This window comes from Equus asinus, chromosome 21, assembly GCF_041296235.1.
Source record: "Equus asinus isolate D_3611 breed Donkey chromosome 21, EquAss-T2T_v2, whole genome shotgun sequence".
Lineage (NCBI taxonomy): Eukaryota > Metazoa > Chordata > Mammalia > Perissodactyla > Equidae > Equus > Equus asinus.
In genome coordinates this window covers 74,293,708-74,308,582 of record NC_091810.1, presented here as the reverse complement: position 1 = coordinate 74,308,582, position 14,875 = coordinate 74,293,708, and the positions used below count along the sequence as shown (strand labels likewise).

The window sequence follows — 14,875 nt, the reverse complement described above, 5'->3', positions numbered from 1 at the left end:
ACTCTGACAATAGAGGTAACATCTTACTTCTGAAAGCAAAGTATGGAATCAGGACTGACTCTGTTCACCATCTCCTTTCAAGGAGAACAGAGTAGAATGGCTAAAAGACAGCAGGAAGAGAGAAGGAAGAAGAGGAAGAAATGATCTGGATAGTTTATTGGCTAAACAATCAGTCTTTGGGGAATTCTGGTTATATTAACATTTACACACACACAAAGAAGATTTCTTAATATTTTTGTAGCTCTTTGCTATTTACAAATTCCTTTTTCTTACGTCATATTTGATTCTTACAGCAGGCCAGTACTAGATATGATTTTTCCTAGTTCCATGTTAATGATGGAAAAGAACAACTTATTGAGATCTCACGAGTAGAAGCAGCACATGTGGGGCCCACTGTGAATCCTCTGACTCAAAACCACTGTGTTTCTGCCCTCCCTTGCTGCCTCTCTGATCCAGTTCTGTGGAACAGGAATATATGATTCAATTGTGAACAAACTAACTCATCAGGCCATTAGCATGGTTTGGAAATCAGATGTAACACCGTTTAGGCTGGGCTCTAACTTTGCCTGGTATATCTTGGAAAAGGTGTTTAATTTCTGCTTCGCTTGATTTGTTCCTCTATTCCACGGCATTGGGATGACACAAGTGTCTCCCACACAAATTTGAAGATCACATGAGAGTCTTGGGGGCTTGAAAGGAGAATACTTTAAATGCCTGAATGTTACCAGCAAGGTACTGTGCTGGCCGTCATCGAAGGCATGCCCTATGCTGGAATTACTCGGCGGAGTGACTGTAGAAACATTTCCCCCTCCCTTTGCTCGTTCAGAAGTCAGTTTCAAAGAAATGTTGCAAAAATTATTTAAGAAACAATTACCTTAGCTAGCCTTTGGTCTTATTCATTGTGTTTCAGTAATTCATTGGGTAGAGGTTAAACAGCTAAAACACCATTGGTGGTAAAGAATATGCTTCAAAATTAGTGAATGATACATAACTAAAATCGAGAATAGTGGTGTATTCTTCTTTAGGCAATCTCCAAATGTTTCAGGGTTATACATAATGTGTCTTTTTTCCCTTACTTACTAAAAGCACACTTTCCAATTGTAAGAAATTTTCTTCCATTCTGAAGATTTTTGATAAAACTTTGCAAATACAGTGGTGGGAGGAGAGCATCTCTTTTTTCACCCAGGTGATGGTGTCAAGATGTATGCAGGATGTGAGCCAAAAACCTTTCAAAATTTAAATCTAATCTGAGATGTATTGGATTCTCAGTATCTTTTGAAATAATTTTAAATAATATGCTTTAAGTAGCCTATAAAAACAAGATAGTGTGATTTATTTTCTGATTTGTGGAGATAACTAATATATTGCTGGCCTTTTGAATCAACATCACGAATGCTTCATATAATTAGAATAAACCAAAGAAAATACTTTACTTCTTGAGTTTTCCCAGCTTTCACTCCTAAAGCTGGCTTCTCCCTCAAACAGCGTAAAATTTTAATTTCTGTACCATGGTAGGAAAAGACTTATTTGGATAGAAATTGACATATTTCCCTATGGCTTCTGGTAATATCTTATTGTAGCAAATATTTGAAAAATAATTATATTAGAATCCATCATGTCCTACTGTAGGTAGAAATGCTCATCAACCTTGAGGAGATGAATACTTATGGACCCTAACCCTCTCTTCTCCTATGTACCAGCCTAAGCTTTGATGAGAAGGCCAACAGTTGTACTTCATTCTCTGCTTCTCAGTTTTTTAGCAAAATCCACTGTTGGAAACTGTTCCTAGAAACCAGAGAATGAGGCAAAGGAGGCAGGTCAAGAATCAGGGAATTCAATGGGAAATACACATAGTGGCAGATTGGCATCAAAGAACCATCTGGAAGTAGTGAAGCAGTCCCTCACCATGAAATCCTGGCGTTATGAGGTGCCTGTGTGGGTTGAGTGAGAATATTAACAGGAAGTAGAAACATGTGTTGGGAATGCCTACCAAGGAGAGATGCAAGATAGGGCGTGCGTTAGTAATAAAGCAGCACAACTATTTGGTCACTGATAGTCACCAGTAAAGAACTAAGTTTTCCTGATTGCTCTGAACCTTTCGTGAATCCTCAAGTACTTCAGGAATCCCTGAACATACCTCATTAATTTGCTCTTCCCTCAATGGATAAAACAAGAAAGCACACTGTGACCTGCAAGTAACATGCATTCCAGAACTTTTAACTGTTCTGTTCATTCAACTTCACTTTCAAATTTAAGTTTCCAATACCTATCTTGAATTTCTTATTAGTTGAGGTCAGAGCAAGGTCTGCAAGTATCTGGTCATAGGCTCGTCAAATTTCCACGCATGCTGTTCTTGGGCCTCCCTTTGTCTCATAGCAATAAGGAGAATTGTTCATCAATTTAGACTGCTTTCAAAGCCAAGTGCTTTTGCCGTTATAAAAATTCCAGCTCTTCTTCTGCATTTAATCAGCTGCACAGTGAGCATTGTCTTTCTCCTCTCATGACTTGAATAATAACTCTTAAGTAACTGGTCCTCCCTTTGCCATCTTAACAAGGGCTAGCCAGGGTCAGAATCAATCCGTGTCAACCAAGGTTATGAGATTTGGGTTCCCAGTTTGAAACTTCACCAACAGCCACAAGGCAAAAATGCAAGTAGTTAGCACAAACTGGTTATCACTTGAAAGAAATGTAAACAACTGTTTACAATAGAAAGTTGATCATATATCTCTATCCTTTCCTAGGAAAAAAATTGGTACCTTTGCAGTCACTAGAAGAGTTTCAGGTCAAACATATTCTTTGGTTAATGACTGTTATCTCAAAATTATAAGTATATGGAATGTCCCCATGACAATAGAAATATAAATACATCTTTGTGTTTATAATGTGTGTAGAATTATACTTGCAACTGTGGATGTTGTTAGGTGGCATTTTAGGTAATAGTCTTTTTAATTTTTAATGAACAAATCTGGATTACTCACTTAACGTTCCTGACTAAACTTTGCCTCTTCCTGTGCCTTATAACAAAGACTTCTGCTCAATTGTAACATATACATCCTTACTTTTTGCATCACCAACTTTTAAAAGTCGCTTGTGAGATATATTGACGTTGTATACATGAATGATCCGTCTCACAGAAATGTGCATTTAAGGTTGTATGATCCGTGTTTCTAATGTTGTGTCTCCCTTCTCTCCCTTTTGTCTTTATCCACAGAATGTTTTTGTAGATAAACCAGCATTTCCGGAGTATAAAGTTTCTGATGCAAAAAAGTCCAAATTCATACTTTTGCATTTTAGCACTTTTAAAGCTGGCTGGGACTGGCTTATTCTGTTGGCGACGTTTTATGTTGCCGTGACTGTACCTTACAACGTTTGCTTTATCGGCAACGATGACCTGTCCACGACTCGGAGCACAACAGTCAGTGACATTGCAGTGGAGATTCTTTTTATTATAGGTAAGAACCAACAGCTGCTTTCGTAGGAGATTTTTGTAGGGGAAGGAAGTGTGTTCCAGATTTTTCTGATGAATTTGAGCTAAGATCCATTTGCATGGGCATGACTCAGTCTCTGATGCAAATTTTGAAGCACACATTTGAATTTTTGAAAATTGCCTCTTCCAGCTCTCTCCCTGTTCCCTTAGTCAAACAGATCTAAACCGATGTTCTGTGTGTCTATCCTTATTTTGCCAAAAATGGGCTAAAAAGACTTAACGGCTGGTTTGTTTGTACTCTTACATCCATCATGATCTTAACTGTGTAAGGTTAGAGATGGGGCTTGGCAAGAACCCATCATTGGTGTTCAGATAGCAGTCCAATCCTGGGCATAGTTCCCCAGGCCTTTTTGGCATGTGGATGGCAGCTGCCATAGGAGGCCTGGTTGCAGAAGCAAAGGATTACATAAGCCTGCCAGCCAATCAGGAGGAGCAGTGAGTGTCTGATATTAACCAGAGAAGAGGCCCTAAGGGGTGTTTGCTAAGTGATTTATCCCTAGAATTTTGGGAACCTCAGCTGAAGCTGTATTTGCTCCACTCTTGTAAGCCTCTTCCTATTTTCCTGTCCGTTAAATCTTCATCTCCTTTAGACCAAAGCCTAGCTCTTTCTTGCTCATTCTAGGACAGATTCTAGATCTCCATCAAAGCGTAGATTGACTCCCTGTCCAGTTCTTGATCCTCAGTACCAACCCAATACCTGCTTCTTTACCTGGCTATGGTGATATATGGAAACATCCATATCGTAAAGATAAGAGAATGTTTGGAAAATGTTTTCAAGCAGGTAGGTGAATAAAGGAATAAGAAATGGATTTTAAAAGTTCAAAGAAAATGAAATAAATAAGTGAGGCAGGTCAAAACCTTGTTTCAATGGTGGTGGTTCTTTTTTCTCTGGAAAGCTGGTAAAGCTTTGGGACTGGAGTGAGTTCTCTAACCAAATGTCAACACGTATTTGCTCTGGATGACTTCGTATGCTCTTGGTGTGGCTTTGGCATCACTGTTAACATTGCAACTACTGAGCATACTCCTCAGAGGTATGTTAGGACCCCTGCTCCCCCACCCCCCGAAAGTGGTGGCTGTAGTATGTTCAGGCCACTAGATGGCAACGTTGTCTAGTTAGGTAGCTTGGTAAGGCTACAAACTCAAGGAAATTTATTTTTTCTTTTCACTTAAACTATTCTTTATTGTAAAAGTATAAGTATAAAGGGATATTAAACCACTGCTAAATGGAAAATAACACCATTCTAGTCTGAAAAAGAATTTAAAATGAAAATCATAGACAAATTGGATGTGTCCGTATACCAATACATTGTAGTTTTATATCCTTTGCAAACTTTTGATGTCTTCTCAGCCCCACCCATGACACACACATAAATTAGCACTCTAAAAAGACTCTTCATGACCTCGTCAAAGTTCGCAAGAATTTGGGCAGTCATTTAACACGTCTAAGCCTGACTATGTGCTTAGCAAATATTTCATATCATTATTATTATTACTTACAAACTCTGTCATAGGGACAAGGTTATTTCTTGGACTTTCTTTTCCACTTTTCAGGTTCTTAGATTTTGAAATTCCAAGGGCTTGGAAGCCACTTATGGTACTCCATGTTCATTGGCAGATGATGACTTGTTTATACTCAGGAGAACTGACACCTATGAGAAAGATATTTTGTACTAAACAATGGAGTCTGGCTTGCCCCTTCCCCCGCAGCTGCCCCTAAATCTTCTCTGTTCTTTCTTACTGTCGATACTACTGTGATCTAGTTAGCAAGATGTTTCTCTAGGTAGGTAATACCCATCCCCTACTAACTGCATGACAAAGGAATGGAAATCCTCTCTTGTTTTTTGCAGTTTATCTTCTGTTATCACACAAAATTGGGGTTCTCTTGCCCAATGTGCATAAACAAGCCAATTAATTATGGCATCAGCCTTTGGGAAAAGAGATCAGTTTTATTCTGCAAGATGGATCTGTAGGGAGACAGGGGGGCATATGCCCTCAGATCTGTCTCCCCAATTCAGGACTTTGGGCAAAATTTAAGAGGTTAGCGAGAACAGGCTGGCACACAGAAACACTGGGGGGACAGGTTTTGATTGGTGGGCTTCAAGCCTTTATGGTAAGGTTCTAAACATTTATGATGGGGTTCTAAACATTTATGATAAGATAGGGGAAGAACTTTAACACCAGATCTTCCTGAATAATGGGCCCCTCACTTCTGATAGGGGTTCAACTTTTAAGTTCCGGTCATGTCCCAGTCCTTTGGTTCTGTGGAGAGGAGAATGTTTTGGTTCCGTGATGATTTCAGGTCAAGATTTCTTCTTCTGTTCATGCTCTGGCTGTGTGACTTTGCAAATTTTTTGAAAGGCAATTCTTAGCCACTCTGGTGATAAGATGGGGTCAGTTGAACTGGTCCTGGAGGGCCCGCGGTTACCCTTCTCCAAAGATTACTTTAGAGTTTGAGATTTTGGTCTGCTAACAGTTTTAGTGTTTTCCCTGCCTGGAATTTATCCTTGCCTGACTTATTTTTATAAGCAGTAAAAATTTCCCTGCTCTTTCCTACTGTTGTCCTCCTGCTCTTTCATCTTTAAAATGAGTTTAAATGTATCTACAACTTATTATAACATATTTGGAAAAATAGCTTAAACTAACATTTCTCAAAGTATATTTCCTAAAATCTTCATTCTATGAAATACTTCACAAAGGTGACCTAAAAATGATCATTGAGAAATAAGTCAAAATACTAGAAATAAAAGTGTATTGCCTATAATATTGTATTTTTGAAATACTAAGGAAATGTTAGTACTATTTAATATTTATTAAATTGGTATGTGTGCTAAAATCCGTATGTATATTTAATGTAATGTTTATTTTCTAGTTCTAGAATAGTGTTATTAAATGGACATTTTATAATCAACTGGGTCAGAATTGTTAAAAAGTAGTTTCAAAGGAGGTTTGGGAAGGAAAGTTTTTCATATAGCTAAACAATGATGCTTTCAAAATATTTTGTTATTTGTTCTGTTCTATATAAATGTAAAGCGATGTGATTATTTTCCAGATAGGGAAAAATTAAATGTTCCGTGAAAAAAGCATATATAGTCAAAATGAAAGTTGGGAGATAATATATCTCTTTTGGAGATTTATGATGCACTTTAGCATTATAAATCCTGTGGGAAATTCAGCGATAAAGAAATCTATTTAACTGTGATTAATCCAGCACCTCCTAAAGTTATTTTTATCTCAGAACTCATTTCCCCCCAGACCACTTAGTAGCACTCTTTTGGGAAGACTGTCTTAAAAACATTTCTTCCCTGATAGATTCCCCATAAAGAAAGTACCTGAGTGCAATTATGCTAGTCAAAATATAACTCTGAATGGTGAGCTTGAATCTCTCCTAACTACTCTCTCCTTTTTAAGTTACAAACTGGTTATAAAATTACTTTTAGTTTGCAAACCATCCTGTGTAACTTAGCTGCTCAATCAAAGTCACGCAGAAACTTAAAACGAGAAGTGACCTCCTAGTAATTAATCTAAGCCAATCTTTCTTACTTTATCAGTGGAGAAACCGAGCCCTAGTGACTTGCCCAAGTCTCCGTGACTAACTGATGGCAGACTCGGGTCTCCTGGCTGTTGGATCAGGCTTTTCAAGAATTTATAATCAATATGATTCCATTTTCTGAAAAATTCCACTCAACTTACTTTCCTTTTTTTTTTTTAGCAATAAGGCAGAAAATGAGAGAAAGAAGTGCCAATTTCCTTCTCTTTCTTCCATGAATGCAGAAATTAATAGTTTGAGACTCTGAAATCTTGGTGGTAAAAAATGTAGTATATCTGTAGGTCAAACAATCGCTTCCCCCATTTCCTTCCTGAAAAACCAAAGAACCCAATCTTGTGCAGGCAGCAGTATGCCCAGACCTGGGGAATGAATTACGAGTATTCTAAGCCAGTGGTATTTCCATTTCCCTTAGCCAGTTTCAGGTGTAGGGTTGATTAAGTATGTGACCAGTTCTATCCAATAGGATACAAAGCGATCATTTCTGAGGACTTCTTGGAAACCAATTTTTTTCCCCTGAAAAAAGAAAAGAGATATGTGAGGGAAAAATATCTGTGTCCCTGTTCTTTCTTTTCCCTGGGATTTGTGGATGGGAGGATATGATGTGTGTAACTACTGCAGCCAGCCTTAACCATTGGGAGAGACATAGGAAAGAAGATATGGATGGCAGAGCAGAAAGTTGAGATATTGCATCTCTGAACCCCTTATTGGGTAATATAATAATGTTCCTATTATGGGAGCCACTGTTAATTGGATATTCTGTTACTGATAGCCGTATCATTCTAAAATAAAACAAAACAAAACAAAACAAATTACCACTCTAGCATCTGTAACGCCTTCACTGGGCTATTTCTGAGGCTCTAAGGGTATATCCTTTCCAAAGAAATGAGTGCTCTTTCTGCTCTCCTGTCACCCACTATAAGCCTATCTAGGAAGTGGTTTGCACATACTTCTTATCCTCTGTTACAACCACAAAGCCTTAGAAACATTGGCTATGCCATAATGCTGTAACTCTGATTGACTTGGTCTGTCTAAGAACTCCTCAGAAAGCTAAAGGTCATAGGAAACATGGTATGCAATGGTATTTTATCTTTACTCTACATTTACCTTAGTCACAAAAGGACAGTTGAGAGTCGTGTGGGATAAAGAACAATCATACATTGTGTAGACCATCGTGTCCAGGACTGAACATCCAGCATCCTTAACCACTCCCCACCAGCAGTGCTCCTCAATTATTAGGAAAACCCCAAACACCCCATACATATTTGAAAGGCACTCTTTTCTCAATGTTGTGTTTTTAAGGTTATACTCTGTGTGGATTTGGGTGGTTCTGGTTCAGTTCTTGGTGGGGACAATATCACACATAGGGAGCATTTTAGAAATGTGTGAGTTTGACATTAATTCATTAATCAGCATTACCATCATTTGGTGTTTATTTAGTGCTTTTAGATCACATTTTATACATTTACGAGTGATTTCACCCCAACTAATGAGCAGAATTCCTGTAAGTGCAATATTTCTTATGAGCATACATCTATATTTTCATCATTTCTGATTATTTTATTTATTTCTCCTTTTGTCTTTAATGCTTTATTAACCAATGCTTCTATTTGCTTACATGTCACCAAATTTTGCTATCTTAGAATCTTTAATTTCTTTATATCATTTAATTTTCATTTTAATCTTGTGACATAATTAAGGCAGGTATATACCTGTTTATACACAGGAGGGAAAAGGAGAAAAAGAGTAAGCAGTTTATCCAAAATCTAGCCAATTACTGACCAAGCTAGGACTAAAATCCTAAACGCATTTGTAAAATGGGCAAAATAGTAGCATTATTGGGAGGATTTAGTGAGGTAATTGCATCAAGAAATAAGCTCACTCACTGTTCAGTCAGTAGTGATGGGTATCGTCAATAATGTCACCAAGCCCATATCTCTTCAGTCTGTTTTAATATCCACTATTTTCAGAAAGTCAGCACTCTTTAATGCATATTGAAAATCCCACTAGCCATAGGAATAAGGTAGATCAGAACATTCCACATCCCTTAGCTTTCAGGAACACAAGTATCTAGGGACTCATTACACTTAAAGGATCTGAGGCTTTTACAGCTGCTTCTACAGACTTGGCTCAGCATCCTTTCAGAAAAGCCAAGAGAAGGTCTCTTGAATACCATCCTCTTACGTCTACCTAAGTCAGGCATCCTTTATCTGCAGTGCTCCAGGGTCTGGCATGCATTGAATGATCCCAAACAATATTAGAGTCAATTATTCCAGTGTCTTCTCCCATCCAATCTTTCATCAGCACTTCTAAGAACAAGAAAATGAGCTGATCTGCATTTCTTCTTCTCCTCCTTTTTCCTGCCCAGCTCTGATGAGGCCTGAAAGGCACAAGCTGGGCTTCCAGTAACACAATCTGGAAGGAAGTCATTAGCTACAGGCTTAATCACCAGCTGTAGAGTAACTGGGACTTGTCTCTATTCAACAACTTCGTAATTTTATTGGATCTGTGTTCAATTTCTAATAGTATTTTTTAAATACATGTTTGTTTTGTAAAACTTCTACCCAAATCCCCTCTTCGTTGTGCACGATTTTTACAAACATGCTTTTTCGCATTTAACGTGGAACTGAGGAGTAATGTCTTAAGCCACTCAACTCCAGTTCATTACTCTCCAATAGAAACTCAAGCCTCAGAAGTAGTTTAATTCTTTCAGCATTCTTGGGTGTCTTTTTCTGTTAGGGCAAAATATATAAATCTCGGTGAAACCTGAAAGAGTATAGACATTTTATGGCTATTTTATTGCACAAGCAAACCTCAACTTATAGTCGTTTTCCTAAAAAGTGCAAATGAGGATATGTCATTTTACTCCTCAGCTAAATGACTAAAATTGAAGATACAGACTTGGAAGCTGGAGGAAAAGACTTCTAACAATAAAGTTGAAATTTCATGGTGATGAGGGTCTTAAAATAACTTTTACTGCTGAATGATTTGGGCATCCTGATATTCCCAGACTACATATTTAGAAGCTTTGATAAGTTAGTATTCATTTCTCTCTCAGTAGTGGGGTTCCTCGCTCCCTTCCCCTCTCCCTCTGTCAGTCCTTTTCTTTTTCAGCTACCACTCACATACTCGTATTCTCCCTTCTAGTTTCACTCTGCCTTTCAAACATAGGGTGGCAATGGGAGTTCACACAGCCACACACCTCCATGTCTGCACACCTGCACCCCCACAACCCCACACCTTAAGCATGTTGAGGAAACTTTCCAGTTATTCCATTCAGCCATTCACCCTGATCTTGGATTGAGTAATAGGGTCTTTTACTAACAGTAACTGAAGATGGCATTCATAGCCATGACTCAGATTTGACCTTTGTTCCATGTGGCCATTTTTAACCCAACTATGAGGGTATTCCCAGTGGCTACATTCCCAGATAATATATTTGGAGTATCAGATAAATGGAATGTATTGTATTGAGCATTATTGACAACAAATGAATCAAACCCATTTGGTAACTGACCATCTATTTTCTGCTGAATAAATCTAAGCCTGAGGATATAGCAGTAATTAAACAAAAAACAGAAAACTACCCTGCCACTTCAGATTCCTAGAGAAATGTAACATATCCAGTGTCTTATCTCAAAAGTGAAGAGATTTTTATATGTCTTGGGGGAACGCCTTGGGGGAAAAAGAGACTGCATTGAGAAGTAAGGTACTATTTTCATTATTGTTATCAAGAGCTCCCAAAATAAGTTGGCTGAAAAGTACCTACTTACGCACTTGAGCAAAGAACTAAAATTGCATTTCTTTTGCAAATAAACTATCAGTTTAATTATTGCTCCTTTAGGCTTTTCAGAATTCCCCCTGGGAAGATGAAGCGCTATGATAAATCAGCTAGTGGGTGGATACCCAGGGTATGTGACCACTGTGTTTTCCTTAGCCATGTGAAACTGCAAAGCAGAATGTGATTGGTTCAAAAATAGCAATTATTATTTGATTGGTTCAAAAATAGCAATTATTATTATCCTTAGGTTAGAATAATAGGTTTATGTTTGATTATAAAAAGTACTTTACTCATCATCATTTCCTGTTAGACAGACAGGTAGATTTTTGGAAATAGCCTTGCCAATTTTTTGCTATGAACAAAATCATACTCAATGACAATGTTCTAACAAACCAATAATTTACATTTTCAAGGCATTTTCTTTTGATTAGTTTAATTTCTCCTCTGTGGATATATGCTAATTATATAAACCTTAAAATAGAAACAGTGGAGAAAAACAAATGGTCTTTTGTCACACCCATTCCAACACAACCAGTGTCCATATTAAATCTTTCTGGTTGTTTTTTCTCTGTTTCTTTTCATATGTGTGATCATAGTCTATGCAAATTTTGATGCCTTTTTTATAAAACATTTTCAAATAAGTATTACTTTATGATCTATAAATATTTATAAATATTCAATAGTTGCATAATATTCCATCATGTAAATAAACTGTTCTATTTACTTAACCATGTCTTAATTGTTACATGTTTAAGGTGATTTTTATTTTTTGCCACATATATAAAAAATAGTAATGAACGTCTCTGTGAAAATTAAGTTTATTCACTAACTACACAGGTATATATCGAACGCCTCTTGTTTGCCAGCCACCGTTTTAGATGTTAGAGAGAGAAGAACAGTGGAATAAACAGAGATCCTTACCCTCATGGGATTTATATTCTAATGAGAGACAAACAAGAAACAAAGCAAATAAGTAAAATATATAGACCATCAGATAGTGGTGAATTGCATGGAGAAAAATAAAGCAGAGAAGGAGGAAGGAATAGGCTGCAATTTTAAATGAAGTGGTTGGGGAAGCCGGTTGAGAATGTGATGTTTAAATGAAGACAAAGAAAACAATCAACTCTATGTCTTAATGAACATTCCAAGCAAAGAGAACATCAAACGCAAAAGACCCTACTCCTACACTTAGAATTATGTTAAGGAGTGGAATTATTGACCTAAAGAATATTAATATATACAGCTTATAACATTTGCAGTTTTATTTATTTATGTATTTTTTTGGTCAGGAAGATTAGCCCTGAGCTAACATCACCACCAATCCTCCTCTTTTTGCTGAGGAAGATTGGCCCTGAGCTAACATCTGTGCCCATCTTCCTTTATTTTATATGTCGGACGCCTACCACAGCATGGCTTGATAAGTGGTGCATAGGTCTATGCCCTGGATCTGAACCTGTGAACCCTGGGCCACCAAAGCAGAGCACACGAACGTAACCACTATGCAACCAGGCCAGCCCCATCAAAGTTTCATTTTTTAATCACCTTATCCTTAGAACATTTATTGGTCAATAATGCTCTAGTTGAAATGCAATTTGTTCATACTAATGTTTTTTACAGTCATAGCCATTGTGAGAAGTTCTAGGTGCATGTTGCTTTCTGAATTTTTTTAAATACTATACAGTCATTTCACTTAGAGTAATTTAGATAAATTAGTGTTATCAATATTGTCTTATTGTTTTTATTCCTATTTTTTTCTTAGGAAATTAGATATACATGGAAAATAGAGTTGTATTTGCCTGCCAAGCACAAAACTTATTTCACAATGAACCTGAATTATGTTTAAATCTGAAACATTTGTGAGCTGGCAACTTTGGAGGAAAATTGTCTTAGCACTCATCCAAGAACGATGCTGCCCTGAGACTTACGTATTACTGTAAACAGACGATGAGAAGGAACATGTGCTCATAAAATATGAAACCATAGTGCTGTTTTGAACAAGATAGGGAAATTAAGGATGGAATATTACTAAATTTAGAAACCCAGAAGAAAATTATGAGTTCTTGATTTAGAAACTTATTGCAGAATAATGAGTGCTTTTTTTCCATTTGCCTCTTACCAAACATGGACTCTGCTATGTCATTCTCTCTTCTTCCCGCTTTTTCAAGTATGTTTTCTTGCAGCATTAAAAGAAGATCGTATTCTCTAAAAATGGCATTTTAGGTGGCTTATATTTCCCATTTCAATCCATGCATCTAGCATTTGCCATGGGAATAATCTCCTCTCCCATTACTCCAATTGCTTTAAGCTAAATAAATATATAAATAATTTTTAAAACCATGTATATATTGAATATATTGAGAAGTTGTTTAAATATTTTAGATAACAGAAAACATTGTAGTCACCTGGGTCTAGATGTAATTCATTATGTATTATTCAATTCATTAAATATTTGTTGAGGACCAATATGATCTCATCCAACTGACTGCAGATGGCAGTTCTTCAACATAGCATAAAAGACCCTTCATGGTCTGGACTCTATCTCTATCCTTTTATCTTTCACCACTCTTTCCTCCTTCTGGTGGCTCCAGTCATACTGGACCATTTGCAGTTCTTCAACTGTGTGATTCCTCACATCCTTTGTATTTTCATATCCTTTGTATTTTCTACTCTCGGAAAAAAGGGCAAGACATCTTAGCTCCTCTTTGCCCAATCAAATTCTCCTTATTCTTGAAGTATCATCTTTGACCTCTTCTACAAAGTCTTTTTTTAACTCTTCCTACCCCTGTCACCACAAATCTGGGTTAGATTTCCCTCACACACTATTTAAGTGGTTTCCATCCCCCACTCTTCAACTGTATATCTATATCTATTTCTTTCCCCGTACACACATCTCATAAATAAACTATAAGCTCCCAGAGGACGTGGATTGGATAACATATTTATTTCTCTAGTTCCTCCAACTAATACAGTATCTGACCCATAGTAGGCAGTAAACTGCTATTTACTTACTACCACAGTTCAGATAAACAAAATATGAAATGTAGCTCATTGAGTGCTATAGCCTTATTTCCAAAGACAAGCCTCTGTGGGGTTTTTTGTGTGGTCCTGTAGGTGACTGTGTTTGTTTTTAAACTGTATAACCCACTTTAGAGTTACTAATCTTTAACAAGTCAGTACCACAAAGTAAACCACATGTAGCTTGGGAAATCCCACAGATTTTGGTGCCCTGCCCAGCCCCTTGCAAACAGATCAAGAGCTTGTCAAGGCCCCCAAATGGAGTACTAGAGTGAGCATGGGATGAGCCTAGTGTCTCTAAAACTAGGTGTTAGGATGCCATCCTTCTCTAGATGACAACCCTTTAAGGGAGACTTCTGGACATGCAGACAAGCAAGGAGATGCTACAGCCTCAACTCGGTTAGACATACTGACCACTGGGAAATTAAAAATAATTCTTATCAATTAACTAATAAGAATTATTTAAAAGAAGATCTTATATAAACCTGATACTGTGCTGTGGGTGGCAAAAAGTGTACTGAAGAAATTGAAGGCATTCTCCCTATATTTGAGAAGCTTATAAAATAATTGAGGAAATTTGCCTAAGCATGAAAAACTCTTAGCAGATAGTACAAGAGCAGTGACAGCCTTGCTCCAAGCTATGGATTATGATTCCATGTCTGCAGGAAAGACATCTGTGGTGTATTTTGAAATAGATGTAGATCTGGTCCATATTAGTCATGAAATGTGAAGGTGTGATCAGAGAAGAAAAGTTCATGGGAAAGTAGGATGAGAGACCACAAAGGCTGAGTATTTGGAAGGAAGATGAACTTACCAAGGTAGCAACAAGAAATAAGCTATTCTTGTGGTTATTCACCCATTCATAATTCTACCTAAGCCTAACCTTATAGGCAAAATGAAATTCATTGCTGGAGTGGAATGTTTGAAGAGATCTAACACCAACTGGGCCATTGGATAAAAATCACACTCTTAAAAGCAGAGTTGAGCATAAAGACACTGGATTCCTGGTGTTTGGGGTACAATAGCTGTTCAGTGAATTTATGTTAAA

At 37.3% G+C, this 14,875-nt stretch overlaps 1 protein-coding gene across 2 annotated transcripts in view; it reads left to right on the top strand.

Moving 5' to 3' along the window:
• KCNH8 (potassium voltage-gated channel subfamily H member 8) overlaps positions 1-14,875 on the top strand; it is a 338,959-nt gene that overhangs the window by 192,050 nt on the left and 132,034 nt on the right. For both annotated transcript variants that reach the window (XM_070493015.1, XM_070493014.1), the window contains one exon: positions 3,212-3,452. In XM_070493015.1, coding sequence (XP_070349116.1) covers positions 3,212-3,452 — 241 coding nt within the window. The remainder of the gene's footprint in view (positions 1-3,211; positions 3,453-14,875) is intronic.